Below are 23663 nucleotides of genomic sequence, written 5' to 3'. Positions count from 1 at the left end.
GTCTGACAACATACATAGTCACTCATCTTTATGTATATGATCCACATCTTTTGGTATTCTGACACTATTGTTCCCTATTCTTACTTCTAGTCTGTCTACGTCCATCTTTCCTTGGTTTCTCCTCCCCTTCTTGGCACATACTCCAGGGAATAGATTATATTGGTGGCATAACCACAGCAATGATACAAAATATTATACAGAAATACAAATATTGCAGGTGCATGTCTAAGGACACCCACAGGACTATGCAACTGCCTCCCTCAATCCCACACTGACCCAGACACACACACACACACTGGCCTTCCCCCAAGCCCACATTGATTGTGCTCACCACTCTGAGACACACAACACATGCACCGGAAAATCCCCCATACCTGTAACATTGAATGCAAGTGAAGCCAGCGAGCATTTGGCCTCCCTTGACAAAAAAAACGATAAAACATTTGACAATCAGCTTTGAGCTAAACTGAGTGAGCTCAACTGTGAATGGTCCTGGCAACATCAACAAAAAATGGGAAGCCAGCTTGGATTTGGCATCTCTCCTATCAAATCGCTTTGAGAGCATTAACAGAAATCGGCCCATTCCTAAATTAGCTATGGATGGAGATAGGGATTTGGACTTGTGGTTTTACTTAATTCTCCATACTGGCCAATGATTATAACGGCAATTTTGATCCAACCACATTGTTATGCCTGTGGCCTGAGAGGATGGAAGTTCAATATTTACAGTAGCTAGATGTAGAAGGCTAATGTTAACTAGCTAACGTTGCCCATGAATGGAAGTTAGGCTAGCGAGCAAGCATTTTAGCCAGCCTAGGACAACAAAAAATAAAAGCGTGTACTGTATGACAGTGTGATAGACTATTTTATCAACATGAGAGGATGGTATTGGCGTTTCTCTACAAGTAGGGTGAGTCAGCATGTTTTTCTACTTGCACGAAGGCGCGCGCACGCACACACACACGTGCGCAACCAGAGATCAGAACCATGGACAGCCAAGTCATATCTAGCTGATGGTGATTGGACTAAACAGTTTTTGGTATCTTTTAGTAGTCACTGTATTAGACTAAGCAGAGGAGATTTGATGATGTTGAAATGTTGAAGTTGAAATGGTGCTGTAATAGTGGAGGCAGCTCCTGTTTTCTTTGCGACTTGCAGTAAATCTCTGTGGTTCTAAATCAATAGTTGTTTAGTGGTCCGAAAATGTCGGAAACATTAACTTGCTTAATCATGTTGATGGTCATGTAACTGTTTGTTACATGCAACATGCGTTGTGGACAGAGGTTGCTATCCAGTTTTGTAATTGAATTTATTCTGCCACTGTCTTCTTATTGCCTTGGCCTATCACGGTCGCAAGGCATATCAATTAACAGCAAACAATGCAATTATTACAACACATACAGTGTAGGTTGTAATATGGCGTGCCTTCCCCACTGATTTTACCCAAGCATCGCTACTGCACAATACAAACATATTGTCACATAGTCTCCATCCATTTCAAGTAGAGGAACTGACGATTATCCAGTACCACAGACTATTATGGGAAGTGGTGGTGCTGTAATATTTCCATTAGAAAACTCCATTGAGACAGCAAACCAGCCAGAGCAGGTCTGAGCTGAGTGGGCTGCATGACAACGAGGCCACAAACAGCCCACAATGGCAGCCATGCAGTTTTTCTCCTCCAGTCCCGTTTGCTCTGAGCCTCTCTGGGGATTGTCGCTGGTGACAAAGTAAGCTTGTCATTGTAATAGAAGAGACAAAGTGGTCACATAAGACCAGCTTGCTGCTTAGTCACGTTTATTGTCTCAATCTCTTGATTGCCTAGTGCTCTGGTGTCTTGCTCAGTTTTGATCATTTTGTAGAAAATGTTGCTGTCATTCAAATAACACTAAACAACACAAAATGAATGTAAGGTATCATATTCAAATCAATCTGCATTAAAAAAAAAGTTATAATATGAAAGCCTGTCCAAATCGAGGAAGGAAATTACTTTGTCAGATCACAGAGTACACAATGATAGCGAAATCTGTAAAATGTCCCTATCAAATTGCCCTGATTTCCGAGGCACGTGAAAGCAACAGAGCCCACACAGCAGGCCCAACCGACCCAGTCATAGCCACAGCCCAGGTCCTATCCCTGCTGCCTGTCCATGTGGCCCACCCTGGAGCTGAGCAGCACGGCCACCTGGGTACTTCCCCGCCTGTTTGGCGTTGGTAAACAGCAGGCCCACAGGGGGGATTCTTTTCACCCTGCTTGCCCTTCAAGCCACTTTCTGGACTCCTATGAAATAATGAGCTATTTGTATGATCTTGCCTTTTTCTTTATATATATATATATATATATATGTTTCCCATTCCACTGTTTAGTGCGCCTTTTTAACTACTCCAGTAAATAGACATTAAAGCCTTCAGGGTAGTCAATTACACACCTTGGAAGAATTAAGAAACTGTTTTGTTTTGTGCTCGAGAGAGTAAATAGCTGTGTAATCACACACACACACACACTGAATGTTAAACTCTGCATCTACTTGATAAACATTCTGTAATACTTTTTAAAGAACATGCCCTAAATTCTCTTAAGTTTTTTGAAGTTTCAAATACATTTAAATTCTCTTTTTTGGAACTGAATGTAGATAAACAACGCAGTAAAAGTGAAGATCATTTGTATATCTGATCTGGACATGTATATCAAAATATTACTACTCTACTATTTATAACAGTAAAGAAAAGTATGGGAAACATTTGTAAATGCTGAAAATACTAACATAGCAGCCTGAATCCATGTGAATGCAAAAGCAGTTTATCATTGAGGACTTTCCTTGAGGAGTCAATTGTTAAAAGAAAAAAGAACAGTCAGATTGCTAACTGAAATACTTTCAAAGGGTATTTCCATGAGTAACAAAAAAGGGAAGTTTAATGTAGTAAGACAATGTGAAGATTAGACTATTGATCATGTTTCAGTTGTACTTTTCTATCTTCGCAATGTCTACATCCCTACTATACATTCCTAGAACATTCTCACGTGGTGTGAGCAGACCGGTACAATGTGCTAAGATCTTCATTTCACACGGTGGGAGCCCTGACCACCGACACTTTCAGTGACACATAACTTTGAAAGCCGCGGCCCACCCAGCGTTCCCCAGCCCTCACTCCACCCTTTCCCGGGGGGGGGGGGGGGGGGCATGTGTCTGTGCAATGATAAAGTTGAGCTTCTCTCCAACCACAGAGAACTGGAATAATCTGGTTTGAACTGAACTGCACTGGGTTAGAGCTCTCCCTCTCTCTCGCTTACAAGCGGATGGATATCTGAGGCTGACATCAGGCTGCGGCTGGAGGTATCTTCCTCCTGCCTGCCTGCTGCGGTACTGGGGTTTCACTACTGTAACCTAGCAGCCCCATGTGGCCTCCTCGGCTCCCATGGTTACAGACAACCAGACACATCAGAGAGACAGTTAGAGAGAGAGATACAGACACAGAGCGAGAGAGATATGCAGACAGAGAGAGAGAGAGAGACACAGAGAGATACAGATAGAGAGAGATACAGACAGAGAGCGAGATAGAGACAGCGAGATACAGACAGAGAGAGAGAGAGAGATACAGACAGAGAGTGAGAAGGAAAAGAGGAAGAGAAGGAGGAGGACTGAGGGGTGGGGGGGGGGGTGTAAAGATAGAGGGAGTAAGGCAGGAGGGGAGAGGGTAAAGAGAGAAGTAGAGAAAGAAAGCGAGACAACAGAGGAAGGGAGAGGTAGAGAAAGATAAAGGGAGATGCGTGTGGGGAGGTGGCAGTTACAGTCTGTTGCAGGCCATGCCCTTGCTTGTGTAACAGCTATACTGTTCTGCTATGTGTCATGTTCTCTTGGGCAGAATGGATTGGATTTAGATTTCCCCACTGATGCTATAACAGATGGTCGGTCGGTCTTCTCGGCAATATATCTTTGTAATAAAAATGTATTTGTTTGTATGTTTTCTGTTATCTGTCTTTATAAAGTATGCGGCTATATATAAAAAAGACTAATTAACAAAGTTGCATTTCTTTCTATAAACCTTGAGAGGTAAAATAAAGCGTCCACTCACCCTGTCCATTGGAGTAGTAGATCCACTTCTCCTTGGTCTGTGTCGGGGGGCAGGTCTTCTTCTGGATTGCTTTCTCAATGATGCTGCTGGGGTCCTGAACTGGTCCCTTCTTCAGCACTCTGGAGCTCCTCTTCACGCTGCACACCACGATCACCACCAGCACCAGCAGCAGCAGCAGCACGATCATCCAGGGCAAGTGCTCGTTGATGTCAAAGTGTGTATGAGTGCTGGGCCTGGGGGAGCCCCTTCGTGTGGGCCTGTACCCTGATCTTTGCACACCCTGACCTACCCCTACCTCCGATCCGTCCTCTACGCCGTCCATGGCCCGCTTGTTGGCTGCCGGGTGGGTGCGGCGGTGCTCAGTCTGTGTGGGGTCCTGGGCTCCGGCCGTAGCGGCCAGGTTCAGCACCTCTACATCATCTTCGGGGCTGGCCTCATAGGAGCCTGATGGGGTGGAGTCCTGGCTGTTGCTGGAGCTGGGTAGAGTCCCCGTGGTACTCAGTAAGAGCTCTAAGACCTCAGAACCTGCTGTCAGGCTGAAGGCATCTAACCCACAGAGAAACACAACCACAAATAGAAAGGGAAAGAGAGAAAGGGAGAGGAGAAAGAGCGAGATAAAGGGGGAGGGAGATGCGGAGAAAGATAATAAAATTTAGTCAAAATTGTAAAACTTTAATCCCACAGGCAATCTGCTGGACAGCCGAGGAAGGGAAGGGCCCCGCCCTGGCCAGACCCCAGCAGTGCTCTCCAATCTAATCTGACACAAGAAGAGCACTAGATTGCTCCTTCTACAGCCACCGCATTTATACAGTACTCTACTAAAGATCGAGTGAATTCCATTACAGCTCCAGTCTCAGCAGGGGATGAATGGGGAAAAGATTTTGAGTTGAAAAGAGGTCAACAAAATATGCCTGAACACATTCATGTAACTGTTAGTCAATTGAGATTGAACTAGATTGACCCTGATAAATTACTATTGCAGGTACAAACGTTGAAGCTACACTGCCTCTATAGGCTAGTGTTAAAACCAAAACAACCAATAAATAGGGGAGTTGTGTTAACCGCCACTGAACCAGAATCAATATACTGTAAAAATTCCCTTACCCTGAGCTGGAATACCCCTGTCTACCACTACAGTATTAAACAGATTAGCATTTCATTATGGCATCCTATAGGGGGATGCTTTTGGGATTGGCACCTGGATCATTGGTTATCCCTGTGCACAGGTAATTCAGAAGCAAGCTGTGTTACCAGCATCACCATCTCAACTACACTGATTTCAGTTCCTCACTGCATGGGGACACACTGTCCTGTCTTTGCAGATTTTGTGCAACAGCCTCCTTCCCCTCCCCTCTCATTGATACAGACACAGTTGAGACTGAGGCATGGCGATCTCTGTAATACATGTGGAAGTGGAACACCCCCTTCAGCTATTCTCACTGAACTAGGGTGCAACTTAGGTGAGAGGCTATTTATCTACACACAAGACAAACAGCAGTGGCATTAATGGTCTGTTACGGTAGGTTGACATTGTGAAATACTACTGACTAAACTGTGGACTAAAGCACCAGCAGAAGAAAACATGTAAGAGAGACTTGTACAGTCCTGTGGCTGGAAATACTGTAGCTGCTTCCTTAAGGTCTAGAAGCCATATGTTTATTTTAACAGTGTCACGCCCTGACATTAGAGAGCCTTTTTATGTCTCTATTTGGTTTGGTCAGGGTGTGATTTGGGGTGGGCATTCCATGTTTTTGTTTTCTATGATTTTGTATTTCTATGTTTTGGCCGGGTATGGTTCTCAATCAGGGACAGCTGTCTATCGTTGTCTCTGATTGGGAACCATACTTAGGTAGCCCTTTCCCTCCTTTCAGTGTGGGAAGTTGTCTTTGTTTGTGGCACTATAGCCTTAAGCTTCACGGTCGTATTGGTATTGTTTATTGTTTTTGTCGGCGTCATCCTAATAAAAAGCAATATGTACGCTCACAACGCTACGCTTCGGTCCAGTTCTTTCGACGGCCGTAACAAACAGTCTCAAATGTCCATCAACTTGTAAACAATCAGCAACAACAACTAAATAGTTAGTTAGTCTCTGAGAACTATACCACTGTTCAAAAGTTTGGGGTCACAGAAATGTCCTTGTTTTCAAAGAAAACATACATGACATGAGTTGCAAAATGAATAGTAAATATAGTCAAGACGTTTACAGGTTATAAATAATGATTTTTAATTGAAATAATAATTGTGTCCTTCCAACTTTGCTTTCGTCAAAGAATCCTCCATTTGCAGCAATTACAGTTTCTTGGCAGTTTCTCGCATGGAATAGCCTTCATTTCTCAGAACAAGAATAGATTGACGAGTTTCAGAAGAAAGTCTTTGTTTCTGGCAATTTTCAGCCTGTAATCAAACACACAAATGCTGATGCTCCAGATACTCAACTAGTCTAAAGAAGGCCAGTTTTATTGCTTCTTTAATCATTACAACAGTTTTCAGCTGTGCTAACATAACTGCAAAAGGCTTTTCTAATGATCAATTAGCCTTTTAAAATGATAAACTTGGATTTGCTAGCACAACGTGCCATTGGAACACAGGAATGATGGTTTCTGATAAATGGGGCTCTGTACGCATATGTAGATATTCCATTACAAATCAGCCGTTTCCAGCTACAATAGTCATTTACAACATTAATAATGTCTACACTGTATTTCTGATCAATTTGATGTTATTTTAATGGACAAAAAATTAGCTTTTCTTTCAAAAACAAGGACATTTCTAAGTGACCCCAAACTTTTGAACGGTAGTGTATGTTGCCATAGTAACATTTTCAATGAGTAACTACTTTTGGGAATGAGTAGTGTCTTCTCTGACCCCAAAAAAACTGTTTAACATTTTTCACATATGTGACACACCACCTGGATTCGGTCTTACAGTGTGTAGCAAAATCCGAAATTGTGTTTTTTTACATTGGATAAAAGTAGAGACTCAGAGCTACAAAGGGACAATGGGAAAGTAATTCTGCATTGAAAGGTGATCAACTTGTAAACTCACTTTTGAGAAAATGGCCATTGAATGTTTTGGTATCTAGTGAAGAGCTCTTCTTTGTCTACACCCATTCAGCATCGTTCACACCTTCTTAAGCCCAACCCATCTCGCGTCGCTCTCGGAGCGCACACTTGACTATCTGGCCGATGATTTGTTTACCTCTGGATAACATGAAAACAGCCTAACCAGCTCTACTGGCAACAATTTCATTACACTTTTTTGCAGACTTTTACTTACACCGGCTATATTCAACGGGTGTTGTACACACGTCACGTAAAGTTAGCTAACGAGCCAGCCATCTAACGTTAGCTAGTTAAACAACAATTAACAGTTCCAACAATGCCACAGTGCTGGGAGCTAACCAACAAGGTTCAATGTTAGCTAGCTAACAATAGGCTCTAACTAGAAAAGCAAACGGCTCTGGAATACAAATAATAACGTCAGCTAGGGAGCCAGCCAGCTAACGTTAGCTAGCTAGCTAAGACATATAGTATATATTATAGACAGCCTAATATTTGGTTAGTAGAAAAAAAATAGTAACGTTTCACTTCAACGCTTATATGTGTTTCCGATGAGAAAACTTTGTGATATTTTTCAATATGACCTGTTAGGCTACATAACACTTGGCTGTTGGGAGGAAAAAACTACAGCCACTACAAAGGAACCGATCTCTCTGTTGAATGTATAGCCTTAATGGCTTCCCCCTGTCTTCCTAAGCGTGTGATGTGTCGAAGTAAAAGGGCAGCCGTTTACCCAGTTTATTCCACTTTCCCCTCTATAAGCAATTACAGAACAAATGTACAGACATGACCTTTGTGGACAAGAGTGAGAACAAGCAAGTGAGGAGTTTGGGATTGAATGGAAACAACATGTTTTCCACCAAAGCAGTGTTGTCTGTGACAAGATCAAACATGTCACTTTATCACTGTACAGTACCTGATGGCCAGGTCAATGTTTGATATGACGGACTACATAGGGAGAATAACAGCCATGTGGAGACATTTTGTTGAGGAACACAAGCCTGTTCTACAGTCTGGTCTTCCCCTTGAGTTTCTACATGAAGATACTCAAATGAAACACATAGCAAAATAGCCTGGGTCGGGTCCACTGTCCCAGGGCACTGCCTTACCTTTGTGTACTGGGCCAGCTGAGGAAGAGGAGGGCTCCTGGATGAAGGCAGACTGTGCAGGTCCCAGGAGGGTGGGGGAGGTGGGAGAAGCAGATCCACAGATGTTGTCTGTCTCTCTGGTGCCTGCTGCCAGTAGGGGCAGACCCTGGGCCAGACAGTCTGTGTGTGTCCTGCACCTCAATACACTGGAAACCACGTCCGAGAAGCTCCCTCGCGCGCACACCTTACAGCTCACATCCTCCACCTCGCTGCCCCTTTTCTTCACCCCTGAGCCCACAGGGCACAGGAAGTGGGGAGTACAGGTGTCCCCCTTGGCGAAGGTGTCCGGGGGGCAGGTGCAGACCCGGTCCAAGGTGGCCGTGCAGGGGAACTTCTCAACGAGGGGGGCGCTGCAGGGCCTCCTGCAGCGGTGGCATTGCTGAACCCCGTTCTCTCCGCGCGTGAATGTGCCCTCGCCACAGCGGCTGCACTCCCTCACGTTGGTCTGGTTGCAGTGCCTGGACACGAAGGTTCCTGCGGGGCACTTGTCACAAACCAGTTGACTGCCCGTGCTTTGGTCTGTGTGGTAGTAGTGGCGGGCAGACAGGGCCACTATCTCAGTGCCAGGGCTGGGTGTCAGAGGCTGGCTAGAGGCCTCACCAACCACACTGTACAGTAGCTGAGAACAGAAAGAAATGACAACAGAGACAGTGTTGAGCTTCGACAATGTACTGCCGAAAAGATGGCAACACATAGAGTCGCAGGTAGAGACCCAGGCCGCAGCTCATTTACCAAATAAATGGATGTGTGAAAACAACCACAGCTAAGGCAAAGTCACCCCTAGAAACCCCCAAACTCTCTGTAGTTAAAGGACAGTGAGTCAGAAACATTTGCAGTGAGTCAACATTATAGGACACATTCTCAACCCTAACATGCTGACCAGACCAGACACGTCGCGTGCGCGAGCGTCGTAAAATAAATTTACAAATCCATGTTATTCAATTATTGCGCGTGCCAACGAGCGTCTGTGTTACCAAGGGCTAAAATAGAAGTAATTCCTATTTCTGACGCAGATCGCACTGAAAGTCCTGCCTCTCCCATCTCCTCATTGGTTTATAGAAGCAGGTACCCACGTGCCATCTCCTCATTGGTTATACCCACGTGGGTGATTGAAAGACGAACTGTTTTGCCGGTAGTCGTGGTAATACTATGAAAGTTTAGATGCGATCACCATATAAGTTCAACGATGAAAAAGTCTGCAAGGAGGAGAGATGACTAAAAACGACTCGGTTGGCCGTTTTATGTGTGGATTAATTGTCGGAGTAGAGGACCTTGTGTAGTTCAGGTAAAATAACAACTCAATGTTTATATCCCAGGACAAATTAGCTAGCAACAGCAAGTTAGCTAAATAGGACAAATTAGCTAGCAAGTGCAAGCTAACTAGCTAAATTACCATACATGTTTAATGCTTTTCGACCTGTCCCCAAATTAATGTCATTGGTTCAGAGTTTGTTTTGATATTTTAACCTGCGTGTCGTGATCGCGTTTGGTGAAGGGGGACAAAATGAATGTATGCACGATAGCGCACGATGGCACACGCGCGCAGCCGGTTTGGGTTCCGTGTAACATGCTGAACAGACCGGACACGAGCGTCGCAAAATAAATATAGAAATCCATGTTATTCAATTATTGCACCCACACTGCTTGTGCGCGCGCGCCAATGGGCGTCTGCAATGCCAATGGCTAAAATAGAACTCCTTTCTATTTCTGACGCAGATCGCGCTGAAAGTCCTGCCTCTCCCATCTCCTCATTGGTTTTTAGAAGCAGGTACCCACGTGTCATCTCCTCATTGGTTATACCCACATGGGTGATTGAAACACGAACTGTTGCCGGTCATGGTGGTAATACTATGAACGTTTATATGCTGATCACCGTATAAGTTCAACGATGAAAAAGCCTGGAAGGAGGAGAGATGCCTAGAAACGATTAGTTTGGCCATTTTATGTGTGGATTAATTGTCGGAGTAGAGGACCTTGTGCATTTCAGGTAAAATAACAACTCAATGTTTATATCCCAGGACAAATTAGCTAGCAACAGCAAGCTAGCTAAATAGGACAAATTAGCTAGCAAGTGCAAGCTAACTAGCTAAATTACCATACATGTTTAATGCTTTTCGACCTGTCCCAAAATTCATGTCATTGGTTCAGAGTTTGTTTTGATATTTTAACCTGCGTGTCGTGATCGCGTTTGGTGTAGGGGGACAAAATGAATGTATGCACGATAGCGCACGCGCGCAGCCGGTTTGGGTTCCGTGTAATGCTAAGCCACCTACTGGGCTTTCTCACTTACTGTAATGTGACAGAAGCTTGGTCATGCTCTAACGATGCCACCACTATGGAGTACTCCGAGTCAATATTCACGTAATAATAAGAAATTCTCCTACGACTACGCCCACAACTTCATTGTCGATTTTTTGTTATACAGAAATAACAAAAAATGCCGAAAAGCTGCTGTTGTGTTCAATGTACATGTAACCAGGTCAAAAATCCCAACCATACGGTTTGCAAGTCTCCCATGTAGGGAAATACATACTGCAAGAAGAGCCCTGTACCTTTAGGCTATTTGACGTGGGAAATGTGGGGACCTGGTGTCGAAGTAGGCTACACATAGCTATGTGTTTGGAAAACATTTCGTCACAGGTAAGACATTTAACTTGTTTAGTATAGTCCATTTGTACCACCACTCACCACTTGTAGCTGTATAGTCCGTTTGTTTGTGGTTGTTGATCTTGACTAGCTTAATGTTCCGGTCGGTAGCTTAGCTAGCACTCACGTGACTGCTAGCACCGTCATAAAAAGGGGCATGAGTGATGGAAGCCCTACAATATTATGTTTTGTATGCAGTGAGAATGCTCTGGAGCAGGCAATGTTGAAAAGTAATCTTTAAACATCTTGTACTTTTCTTAAATGTAGTTTTGTAATACACTAAAGCAAGTAGAAAACAAGAAAATTGGGTTTGAAAAATGGGGTTAACCTATGTAACCACAGGTTGTTTTCCCCAGAGGCGGGCAGGGACGCGATGTTCGATCTAATACCGACTGGGACTATGGATAAGTATATTATGTCTACAATCAATATAATTCCATTAGTACTAATAGAATGTTGAGTTTTTCTGTTGTCATCAGTCTTTTGGTGTTGTTGCTACAACCTATAATAGATCCAAAAAATGAATTGAAATAACTTTGTAAATAGACCGTCTATTTTTAATCAAGGCGAGCTCAACATGGTTGTATTTAGTTATTTTAATATTTACAGTGCATTCGTAAAGTATTCAGACACCTCGACTTTTTCCACATTTTGTTACGTTACAGCATTATTCGAACATGGATTAAATTATGTTTTTTCCTCAACAATCTACACACAATACCACATTATTACAAAGGGAAAACATGTTCTTAGAAATGTTTCCAAATGTATTAAAAATAAAAACAAGAAATACCTTATTTACATAAGTATTCAGACCCTTTGCTCTGAGACACGAAATTGAGTTCAGGTGCATCCTGTTTCCATTGATCATCCTTGAGATGTTTCTTTAACTTGATTGTAATCCACCTGTGTTAAATTCAATTGATTGGACATGATTTGGAAAGGCACACACCTGTCTATAAAAGGTCCCACAGTTGACAGTGCATGTCAGAGCAAAAACCAAGCCATGGGGTCAAAGGAATTGTCCGTAGAGCTCAGAGACAAGATTGTCGAGGCACAGATCTGGGGAAGGGTACCAAAAAATGTCTGCATCATTGAAGGTCCCCAAGAACACATTGGCCTCCATCATTCTTAAATAGAAAAAGTTGAGAAACACCAATACTCCTCCTAGAGCAGGCCGCCCGGCCAAACTGAGCAATCGGGGGAGAAGGACCTTGATCAGTGAGGTGACCAAGAACCCGACGGTCACTCTGACAGAGCTCTAGAGTTCCTCTGTGGAGATGGGAGAACCTTCTAGAAGGACAACCATCTCTGCAGCACTCCATCAATCAGGCCTTTTATGGTAGTTGCCAGATGGAAGCCACTCCTCGGTAAAAGGTACATGACAGCCCACTTAGTTTGCCAAAAGGCACCTAAAGACTCTCAGACCATGAGTAACAATATTCTCTGGTCTGATGAAACCAATATTGAACTCTTTGGCCTGAATGCCAAGCATCACGTCTGGAGGAAACCCGGCACCAGCCCTATGGTGAAGTATGGTGGTGGCAGCATCATGCGGTGGGGATGTTTTTCATTGGCAGGGACTGAGAGACTAGTCAGGATCGAGGGAAAGATGAACGGAGCAAAGTACAGAGAGATCCTTGATGAAAACCTTCTGCAGAGCGCTCAGGACCTCAGACTGGGGTGAAGTTTGACCTTCCAACGGGACAACCACCCTAAGCACACAGCCAAGACAACGCAGGAGTGGCTTTGGGACAAGTCTCTGAATGTCCTTGAGTGGCCCAGCCAGAGCCCGGATTTGAACCCGATCTAACGTCTATGGAGAGACCTGAAAATAGCTGTGCAGTGACGCTTCCCATCCAACCTGACAGAGCTTGAGAGGATCTGCAGAGAAGAATGGGAGAAACTCCTCAAATACAGGTGTTCCAAGCTTGTAGCGCCATGCCCAAGAAGACTCAAGGTTGTAATCGCTGCCAAAGGTGCTTCAACAAAGTACTGAGTAAAGGGTCTGAATACTTATGTAAATGTGATATTTCCGTTTTTTGGCAAACATTTTGAAAAAACAGTTTTTGCTTTGTCATTATGGGGCATTGTGTGTAGATTGATGAGGGGAAAAAATGATATAATCAATTTTAGAATAAGGCTGTAACATAACAAAATGTGGAAAAAGTCAAGGAGTCTGAATACTTTCTGAATTCACCGTATGGTTAGCACATCCAGGCAAGGGACATGAAAATATGTTAGATTCTCAATAGTAAGCACTTAAAATCCATTCAAATTACAGGTACCACAACTTGGCTGATGTTCTAAACAGCACATTGAGGAACTTCATCAACATGTTATCTGGTGAAAAAACAGAGTAGCCAATGTTCTGTTGATGTGTGATGACCTTCTGTTTGACTTTCGCTGAAGGGAATTCTTTCAGGACCAGTAAACGCTGCCATTCTGAAGTGATTATGGGCTTGAATGTGTTCCATGGCATTGAAATGCCATCCGCATCCACAACAGCCCTCCTACAATCCTTTCACTGCATTTACAGTACATCCAGTCTAGCCCTAATGCATGTTTTATTTCCTCTCTTAAATGTGGAGCTGGCTGGGATGTGACTCTTTTTTTCTAAATTCTTTGGCCAGGGTGTCAATTTATCACAGAAATATGATGTTGGAGGTAATAACTGCTGATAGGCAGGGAGAGCAAGGGAAGCTGCATCATCACTTTCTGTACATGCAGGACCCTGTTAAAAGTTAGGAGCCAAATCCAGAGTGCTTTTAATGGTTTACACACTTTTCAAAGTCTGGGCCTCCCTTCAGAAACAACAATTTGTTGCGCAATTGCGCCTAACCATGGGCACATTCCTTTGCCCAGGCGTTGCTGGGATCTTACAATGCCTGGATAGGTCATTTATGTATCAGCTAACCACATCAAGGTTGCGTTCCCTTGCTCAGACGTCGCATGAATTGACCAATGGTTGCATGCCACACCATCTACTGTAATATTTGATGTGGTTAGCAGCTATCTGATAAGTAAAATACCTATCCAGGCATTTTAAGATCTGGCCTGCGTCAGCAATGCCTGGGCAGAGCAACACGCCCCATGTGTTATAGCAATCTGGTGCCTGATGGCACAGTCAATGATGTGGCATGCAACCATTGGTTGATGCATGCAACGTCTGTGCTGGGGAATGTAACCACCTCTACAAACCCTAGTCTTAATTACCTTTTTAAAACAATGCCATGCATATTTGAAGTCAGGCACTGGAGGAGACAGTCATCAAATTCTGCTGATGACTGGACAAATTCCCCTCTACAGACCAGGGGCCCTAAGGGGTCTGTCCACTTCCCAGGACTCATTACTAAACAATAACAGTGGTCCCAGGACTACATTTTTTGTAGAATCTTCTGAGTTTCATTCGGTTATGTAAAATCATCATGTGAAAATCGACCCCTTGAGAAGGAAAGCACATTTGAAGATTAGGGGTAATTAAGGGCAACATCATTACTCAAACCATCTCATTTTTAGCCGACACACTCTGCCTGTTGATGATGATCATGAGGAACAAAATGTTCCAGCTCCAGCCACATCACATATTTACCCAATAAAAAGCAAGTGTGCAACTGGTAATATTCAACGTGACACACTGCAGGTACAATGGTTTGGTGGCCTGAAAAGCGGTGTGTGTGAGTGTGTGTGTGTGTGTGTGAGAGAGAGAGCGAGTGAATGTCCCTCCCTTCTAGCTCAGATAAGAGAGCAGGTTCATGTCCCTGCATCTCCTGTTTGAAAAAACGCACTGCTGGCATCCTGTCAGGAGACTGCCCATCAACACCACACCTCACCGTCTGTGAGTGGCCATGAATCACTGATAACTACCTCTATTACTCTGAATCTACCTCAAGCCTCTTCAGCATTTCATACCTGCCATGCAGGATACAAAGAGAAGGGGATACATACTGTAGTATAATCTTGTTTGTAGATATCTATTCAGTAGTATCCTCTAAATCTAATACATTTGATACATGATGGATGTGTATAGGCTACACATCTGTTGATAGGACATTATTAATACTGAAGGGAAACGCTAAAACCATAGCATCACTAGTTCTATGACTCATATGTTTCGAGCTGAACCCCAGGAGGTTAGTGATAGTGATATCAGTATGCTACCTCCCTGGCTGGAGGACAGAGGGAAGAGAGGAGAGGAGAGGAAAGGATGGGCCAGCCCGTTTATGCCGTGTCACTGCAGTGCTGCTGCTGGTTGCAGGGCTGGTTCCTGGAGACAGCCAGACTCAGCAAAATCTGCACTGCCTGCCTGAACACTCTGTAATTCAACCTCCAACAACACGCCTGCCCCAAGACGCACACAACCCCTTTGTACAGGGCCTCTTTGCACATCATGCACCCAACAGTAACACAAAGAAAATGCTTAGGCGTTTGGGAAATGGTTTTCAATCAACATGGTTCAGTGACATGTTGAACCAGAACCATCTTTCGGTTTCAACAATTTGTCATCCTTACTGTGAGAGGATGATGTGATCCATCTTCACATGTTCTGCATGAGACATCTGTGACAAGAGGGCACACCCAGTTCCCTAAGTATACTGTCAGTTATGTACCTAAGGTCTAGGGGTCGAGTGCACATGATGACAACCCCTGTGATTGTGAGTTTGTGTGTGTGTGCATGTGAGTGTGCATGTGCCTGTCCATGGGTTAGGTAACGCCTCAAAATTTTGCCAACTGCATAGGCAAGCATATCTCTGAGCACACACAAAGGGAAAGTATTCATCAGAAATCTGATACGGAAATGGACAGACACACTGCCTTTAGGCAGGTGTATTTTTTAAAATATATTTTTTTACATTTCCTGACATTATCTTAAAAATAACCGCATATACAGTATATACATGTGCCGCAACATGCTGCATTCCATTGTTGTTGTCAGAGCCTCTGGTATCATCCACAACATTTAGCTCACATCCTATCTGTGCTGTTGTACATGGAAGATATGGATGTTTGCCACAACAGTGCAAAAGTAACTCTGTGTGTATCTTGAACATCATGGAGATTTCCATAAGCCATTACAGTACCAGATAACACACAACCAAACCAGCACCTGTTGCAACATCATCATGCAACTAAACGGAGAGAAAAAGTGAGTCTGTTAGGATGCAGTCATGCCTCATTTATCACTGACAAAAGCCAGTGGAGCCTCCTCCTTCATGGGCCAGTGAAGAATATTCTTGCTAATGTCACAATGTACTGCCAACAACGCATCACAAACAACCAGTGGACTTCGCCTGAGAGAAGATGCACAGAGGGGGCCAAACACAGAACTGACTGACATGCATTGTAATATTTGAATGGAAAATATAATTTTGTTAAAATATCTGTTCTATGGTGATGCTAGGAGATAAGGACACCCCATATACTGCTTAAATGTTAATCATTGATTGTAGTGGATGATGGACTACATTATCTGTAAAGAAGGTTAGATACCACCCTACTATCAGGATTTGGCCAGATAATACAAATAAATAACAAATAAATAAAAAATTGTATAAATTGGTAAATAAACATGCATAGATTTCTATTTGGTATGTTCTCTCTGGCTGATATGTTGGTATAGCGCTCATATATACATTGCCCTGCACTGTAAGTTCTGAGTTCATTCCCGAAATATTAATAAGGCCAAAATACATGGATCTATGTATAAATGAAAACATTACTTAAATATACGTGTTAAATTGGATGGAGGCAGGGTGGGTCAACATCCACTACAGCATTTCAAATGTAGTCAATGTTTTCCCTATGTTTTTCTCCAGCATGGAGAAACAAAGCCTCAAGTCCTTGTATGTGAACCTGACGTCTTTGTATGGGATGTTTTCAGTACATATATGATCTCATAGGGGTAGAGTCCCATGAAAGCTGTTTGAATACAGTGCTTCTTAAGATGATATTATATATCATAAATATTTTACAGTAAATTAGTGTACAATGAATTCATGCTAGATAATAACAATAAATTATTCCCATTTACAGGTAACCTGCAATATGATTAATATTTGTGCCATTCTCATTGGGCAAACAATAGTCATATTTGTGCTATTGTTCTCCATCCTTCCATTCTGTTCTGACAATAGATGTGTTTTATATATATATATATATATATATATATTAATAGATGTAGTAGCCTATTATACTATATTACCTGTACAATACATGAATTATAGAATAATCAAAGTTAACAATATATTCACTTGACTAATTGCACATACCGGCAAGTTTAAATCGGGACATACGCAAAAATAGACGATGTCTCTTTAAATCGAGAACCTGCCGGGGAGTAACGTTACTCCTATAATAAGAATAAAATAATAGACAAAGGTGTCTTGTACTTACCGCCACAGACACACAGAGCACTGACATTTTCCAGTTCTGAGCAAATGTTTGGCTACTTCTCATCGCACAGGGTGGTACATCATTCCTGCATGAGCAGGACACATTCTAGAAACACTACTGGCTATGAAGCAATACCAACAATCTACTGCTGGTGTTCCTTCAACCGGCAGTTTTTTATAGTCTGTGTGGCGAGGGTGGACTAGCTTCAGATAGTATGAGATGAGAGATTGGTTCTGAAAGAATTGTATAATTCCCATAGCGATAATGGATAAGAAACTGAAATTCTGCCTCCTTTGGTCCAGGTTCCTGTGCGGTCTATGCAGCAAAGCCAGGGCGATGACTGAATAGGGCGGGTACTGACGACAGACGTCACCAACGAAACTCGGTACTGGCGCTCCGCTCGCCCAAACCAAACGCAGTTGACTCAGTTTCCAGGAAGAAATTGCATTTACAGTGGGAGACAAATGAAAATACAGTATGTCGGCTTTATATGTCTGGTGTCCTTTACTTTCAAATACACCAGCATGGAAAATAACTCTTAGGCTCAAACTGAGGTTACATTTCATGTTGATGAAGCTATGTAGATTATAGATAATACAATAGACAAATATTGACTGATCTAACGTTAGCACAATGACTGGATGTCAATGGTAACAGCTGTTATAGCATAGAGTTAGCAAGTCATTATGCTAACGATAGTTAGCAATTGAGCTAACACTAGTTAGCAACTTCAAACTGCATGAAGAGACATAACAATGGTATCCACAAGTTCATCTGACTCTGGGGAAGTAAATTGCCAAAATCCCGAAGTATACCTTTAAATATGTCCAGTGGGCTTTAAAGGCCCAGTGCAGTCAAAAACGTGATATTTATCTGTGTTTTATATATATTTCCACCCTGTGAGGTTGGAATAATGCTGTGAATTTGTGAAAATTATGCTAATGCCCTTTTAGTGTAAGAGCTGTTTGAAAAGACCGCCTGAAATTTCAGCCTGTTTTGATGAGATGGAGTTTTGACCTGCCTGATGACATCACCAGGCGGAAAATTAGTTAATAGACCAATAAGAAAGAGTTCCAAACCTCTCTGCCAATAACAGCTAGTTTTCACCTCCCTACACAGACCACTTTGTTGCTTGAGAAATTGCTCTTTGCTAATATGTTATGTTATCAGTTTAATTGAAAACACAGTAAGGTGCTTAATTGTTACCCATACATTATTTGAAAAAACAGCTGCATTGGACCTTTAACTCTGCCACCCCAAGGCATATTTAAACTAGGGCAAATCACATACAATTTCCCTATGTTTTACTCCTCGCTCACAATGTCAATTAATGGACAATTAGTCCATTGTCGAGCACAGGGATGGGATGTCACCCTATTTTAGCATGCTGTTCTGTGATTTAAAAAAAGATCCACTACCAAATGGTAGCCTTCACCCATACTTTCTGTTTTGTGATAGGGGATTTGCACATATTTTTGCATGTCACACAAACAGTGGGATTGGGTTCATATTGGCACAGTCATGCGGACTCTGCACATTTTAAGAATGGGAATTCTCTGTTTAATCCCCAAACCATTATTACCATGAGACTGCCATGTCTACTACACAGCTGAATGAGCCGTTCAATTCATGTGTGTCAGTGGAAAAGCAATGGCCCAGGTCCAGCATCAGTGATGCAGGATATTGTGCTTTGCCTTCAGACAGTGACTCCAAATAGAGCCAGCGGATCGAGGAGCACAACACTATATCTGACGTGCACGTGGAGGGGGAGATAAAGGGATGAAATGGGAAAAAGCCCTCACATGCCACTATGTAAGTTGGATAGTGACTCAGTAGATGGATAGAAAATGCAGATATAGTGCCAGAGACTGTCTGGGGATTCGCCTGCCTGGCCAACATTCCTGTGCACTCAAGCTGTGACGTGACATTCAACATGGATTTCCTTCCCTTCGCCTTAGGGGCATCTCTGTTGCCCTCAGATTAAATGTCACTAGATTGCTTTAAATATAACCAGATATAGGAAGGTGAGAAGTGTCTCCAAGTTCTGCGCTCAAATCAAATGTTTTAATCAAGTATAAAATAATGTTATGGGGACTGCTGGGTGCTCAGTATCTGTTGAAATGTGACCAGGAAGTAGGGCAAATATCTAGTGAAAAATGCTAGTTGGCAGGTTTTAAGAGTCTGCTTAATTCACTCATCTGGTACATGTGGGATAAAAATATGTTTGACATTCCCTGGGGATTTAGGCTACACCAGAAGGGCATGGGATGTGGTTGAATCAACGTTGTTTCACATCATTTCAATGAAATTACATTGAATGTGGAATAGACTTTGAATTGACGTCTGTGCCCAGTGGGTACTTTATATTAATAATATATTTCAGTCCGAGCCTTTTATATATATCGTTTTTATATTTGTTACTAATGCTTTAGAATTAAATGAACGTGTGGCCTTGAGATGTTTTGGGAGAGAATGCATGCCACTTTTAGGAATTGAAATGATAGGCTGATCTTCATCAACCTTCTTGATATTGATAACATAATATATTAAAATATTTTACCAGTTGTCCACTAGCTACAAAACAATTAGACATTTTGAAATGCCTTATAGATATCTAATATAAATTGCCTACTAATCTTAGAGGCAGTTCTATTCAGCATAGGTCTACTCCGCTGTTTGTGTCTATCTTTCTCAGACTCTGTTCCACAAGCCAACTGCTGCAATAGGAACATTAAGTTGGACCTCTGCTGGTCATTTTGGTCTGTTACAACCTGACGAGTGGATGTGTCTTGACTGTCTTCTGAAGTTTAAAAAAAACTTTATTTAGCCTACTGTAACTGCTCTATCATCTATAATCAAACTCTGTATTCTGTGTTTATTTAAGTAGCCTATTGTTGGCTATTGTATTATCTTGTGTGATATGTTTCTAAAATAAATTGAGTATAGGCCTTTATGAATTTGTGATAAATAGGCCTACTAAAGGCAAGTGAAAGTAGCCTAAGCTACGTCTAACATTAGTGTGACATTTGCCTCACTTGGCACCAAACTCCACACTCTAGACTCCGCATTCACGTGCTAATCGGGACCTAGTAAACTCTGCAATATCTGACTTTCTAACTGGTTGTAGTTTCACAGTTCCGATTTGGCATTTTACATTATTGTTTGTTATTTTGTAAGTCTACCTCTGTCAAGGTTCGGCAACGTCCAATAGTCTATACATTTTTAAAATCCAGTTTTATTCACCTTCTCAGTTTTGCACCGGAATCATGCCTGACTTCTGATGCTTTGCACCCCCCCCCCCCCCCCCCCTGACAAGACAGTAGGGTTCACTATTTTACAATTAGCTTAAATACACTGAACAAAAATATAAACACAACATGTAACAATTTCAAAGATTTTACTGAGTTACAGTTCATATAAAGAAATCAGTCATTTGAAATAAATGCATTAATTCCACTAGCCTCTGCGTAAAAACAAAAATCTATGGATTTCACATGATTAGGAATACAGATATGCATCTGTTGGTCACAGATACCTTAAAAAATAAGGTAGGGACGTGGATCAGAAAACCAGTCAGTATCTGGTGTGACCACCATTTTCCTCATGCAGTGTAACACATCTCCTTTGCATAGAGTTGATCAGGCTGTTGGTTGTGGCCTGTGGAGTGTTGTCCCACTCCTCTCCAATGGCTGTGCGAAGTTGCTGGATATTGAAGGGAACTGGAACACGCTGTCATACACGTCGATCTAGAGTATCCCAAACATGTTCAATGGGTGACATGAGTATGCAGGCCATGGAAGAACTGGGACATTTTCAGCATCCGGGAATTGTGTACAGATACTTGAGACATGCATTATCATGCTGAAACATGAGGTCATGGCGGCGGATGAAGGGCACGACAATGGGCCTCAGGATCTCATCACGGTATCTCTGCATTCAAATTGCCATCGATAAAATGCAATTTTGTTCGTTGTCTGTAGCTTATGCCTGCCCATACCATAACCCCACTACCACCATGCGGCACGCTGTTCACAATGTTGACATCAGCAAACCGCTCGCTGACACAACGCCATGCACACTGTCTGCCAACTGCCCGGTACAGTTGAAACCGGGATTCATCCGTGAAGAGCACACTTCTCCAGATGTGGAGGTCCTGGGCTGGCGTGGTTACACGTGGTCTCCGGTTGTGAGGCCGGTTGGACATACTGCAAAATTATGTAAAACAACGGAGGCGGCTTATGGTAGAGAAATTAACATTACATTCTCTGGCAACAACTCTGGTGGACATTCCTGCAGTCAGCATGCCAATTGCATGCTCCCTCAACTTGAGACATCTGTGGCATTGTGTTGTGTGACAAAATTGCACATTTTATGGTGGCCTTTTAGTGTACCCAGCACAAGGTACACCTGTGTAATGATCATGCTGTTTAATCAGCTTCTTGATATGCCACACCTGTCAGGTGGATTGATTATCTTGGCAAAGGATATATGCTCACTAACAGGGATGTAAACAAATGTGTGTACAACATTTGAGAGAAATAAGCTTTTTATTCATATGGAACCTTTCTGGAATCTTTTATTTCAGCTCATGAAACATTGGACCAACACTTTACATGTTGCATTTATACTGTATTTTAGTTCAGTATACATACCATAGTTTTCAAAAAGGATTTCAGATTACACTCTGTGTCAATGTTAGGATTTTCAACACAAGGTGGCAGCACATCGCTCTAAGTGTCAATGTTCACTGATCAGAGACATAGGCTATAGTATAAAAGCCAGCAACCAGCAAATTAAAGTCCATTGTTTTCTGACAGTGATTGCATTAATAATATAACATATATTCCCAGTATACAGTTTCAATATACAGTAACTGAAAATAGTTGGTACTTTGCTTGCCATTGCAGTATTACTGTAAAAGTTTAGTGTGTGTATTTATTTGACTGAATGAACCATAAAACATACCAATAAGAGATCAAAGTGATGGTACTGAATCTTCATTCTCTACTCCACTATAAACTAGATCTCTATTCCCCAGTCTGAGCCGGCCCTGGTGTCCCTCCATGTTTAGCATTTCTGTGGTTAGATTCATTTGAATATAATTTGTGTTTACGCTGCTTTCTATAGGATGTTGATACTCTTCTCAAATGGACCCACTCAAGCGAATTTGCACTCTGTACTTCCTTTTAAAGTGACACTGCATGTAGTACAGATAGGCCAAACATGGATTTCTCTGTTAAGAGGGGACAGGGGAGACAGATGGGACTCACTGGACCAACTCTTCATCGGAATTTAGGACCAGCGATTTTTCCTGAGCATATGAACTGACAAGGAGAAACTTGGGCCCTAGTCATAGCCTAGGTATATAATTGATATCGTTATTTTAACAATTTGCTATACTATAGGTCCCCAACTTTTTCCTCGTCAGGTAATGTGGTCAGGAAAAAACCCAAGCCCTAATCATAATGCAGTCTACATAGGAAAACTGTGAGCTTTAGCAGTTCAAATAATAGCAACAAAATAGATGTTTGAAAAGCATAAACTCTGCATGTCTCAGTACATTGACAGTAGGCTGATAAATCTGCTCCCCTGCACAGTATACGATGCAAAGATATTGTGCATTTAATGTGAAAATGTAATTTTGTCAGAACAGCTGGGGAGAACCCTACTGAGTTTGACGTAGAACAAACACACGCTAACAATGATTCATGGCATGTAGGATGCACATACACACAGAGAGAGAGACTGTCTAGCTCTCCCTGTATTTATCCCTAATCTCAGTCTGCGAATTGGCCACTAAAATAACTCTCAGCATAAACCTCACATGCCATTATTTGGTCAATTAAACAGGGGAATTATGAAATGTGACAGATTGGCTTTTGGGCCAGAGCACCAAGGTGTGTACCCCCCACCACATACACACCTCTCTCTCTCTCTCTCACTCTTTTCTCTCTCTCTCTCTCTCTCTCTCTCTCTCTCTCTCTCTCTCTCTCTCGAAGTGGTATGGGACACTACGTGAATATGTAGTTTCATCACACAGTGCCATTCACAAGCTCAAATATTTATTTATAAGAAACAAATATAAAATAAAATATCTTAGTTACCTATTTAATACAATGAAAGCGTGGAATGACCATTATATTCGCTGGACTCGGATCCGGTCAGGGCTACCCCCGAATTCACTACAATATGGTCAAGATAGGCTCCATGGTCCCATGTCGCCCCCATGGGCCGATTGTCGTCTGATGATGCAAATGTCAAAACGAATGTTCACCAAGAAACTAATGGCCACCGTTGACGCTCAACACTGATTCAAGTGATGGACTTCTTTGATCCCCAAACCA

The 23663-nt window shown here is 42.4% G+C and overlaps 1 protein-coding gene across 1 annotated transcript in view; it reads right to left on the bottom strand.

The window, feature by feature from the left end:
- tnfrsf21 (tumor necrosis factor receptor superfamily, member 21) overlaps window positions 1–17526 on the bottom strand; it is a 30393-nt gene extending 12867 nt beyond the window's left edge. Inside the window, exons 1-3 of the mRNA XM_071370296.1 lie at window positions 17320–17526; window positions 8242–8899; window positions 4074–4619 (exon numbers count right to left, since the gene is read on the bottom strand). Of these exons, the coding sequence (XP_071226397.1) occupies window positions 4074–4619; window positions 8242–8899; window positions 17320–17382 (1267 nt within the window). The 5' untranslated portion in view covers window positions 17383–17526. The remainder of the gene's footprint in view (window positions 1–4073; window positions 4620–8241; window positions 8900–17319) is intronic.
- Between the last annotated feature and the right edge of the window lie 6137 nt (window positions 17527–23663).

This window comes from Salvelinus alpinus, chromosome 27, assembly GCF_045679555.1.
Source record: "Salvelinus alpinus chromosome 27, SLU_Salpinus.1, whole genome shotgun sequence".
Classification (NCBI taxonomy): Eukaryota; Metazoa; Chordata; class Actinopteri; order Salmoniformes; family Salmonidae; genus Salvelinus; species Salvelinus alpinus.
The sequence above is the reverse complement of the archived record's forward strand: the minus strand, read 5'-3'. Positions and strand labels throughout refer to the sequence as shown.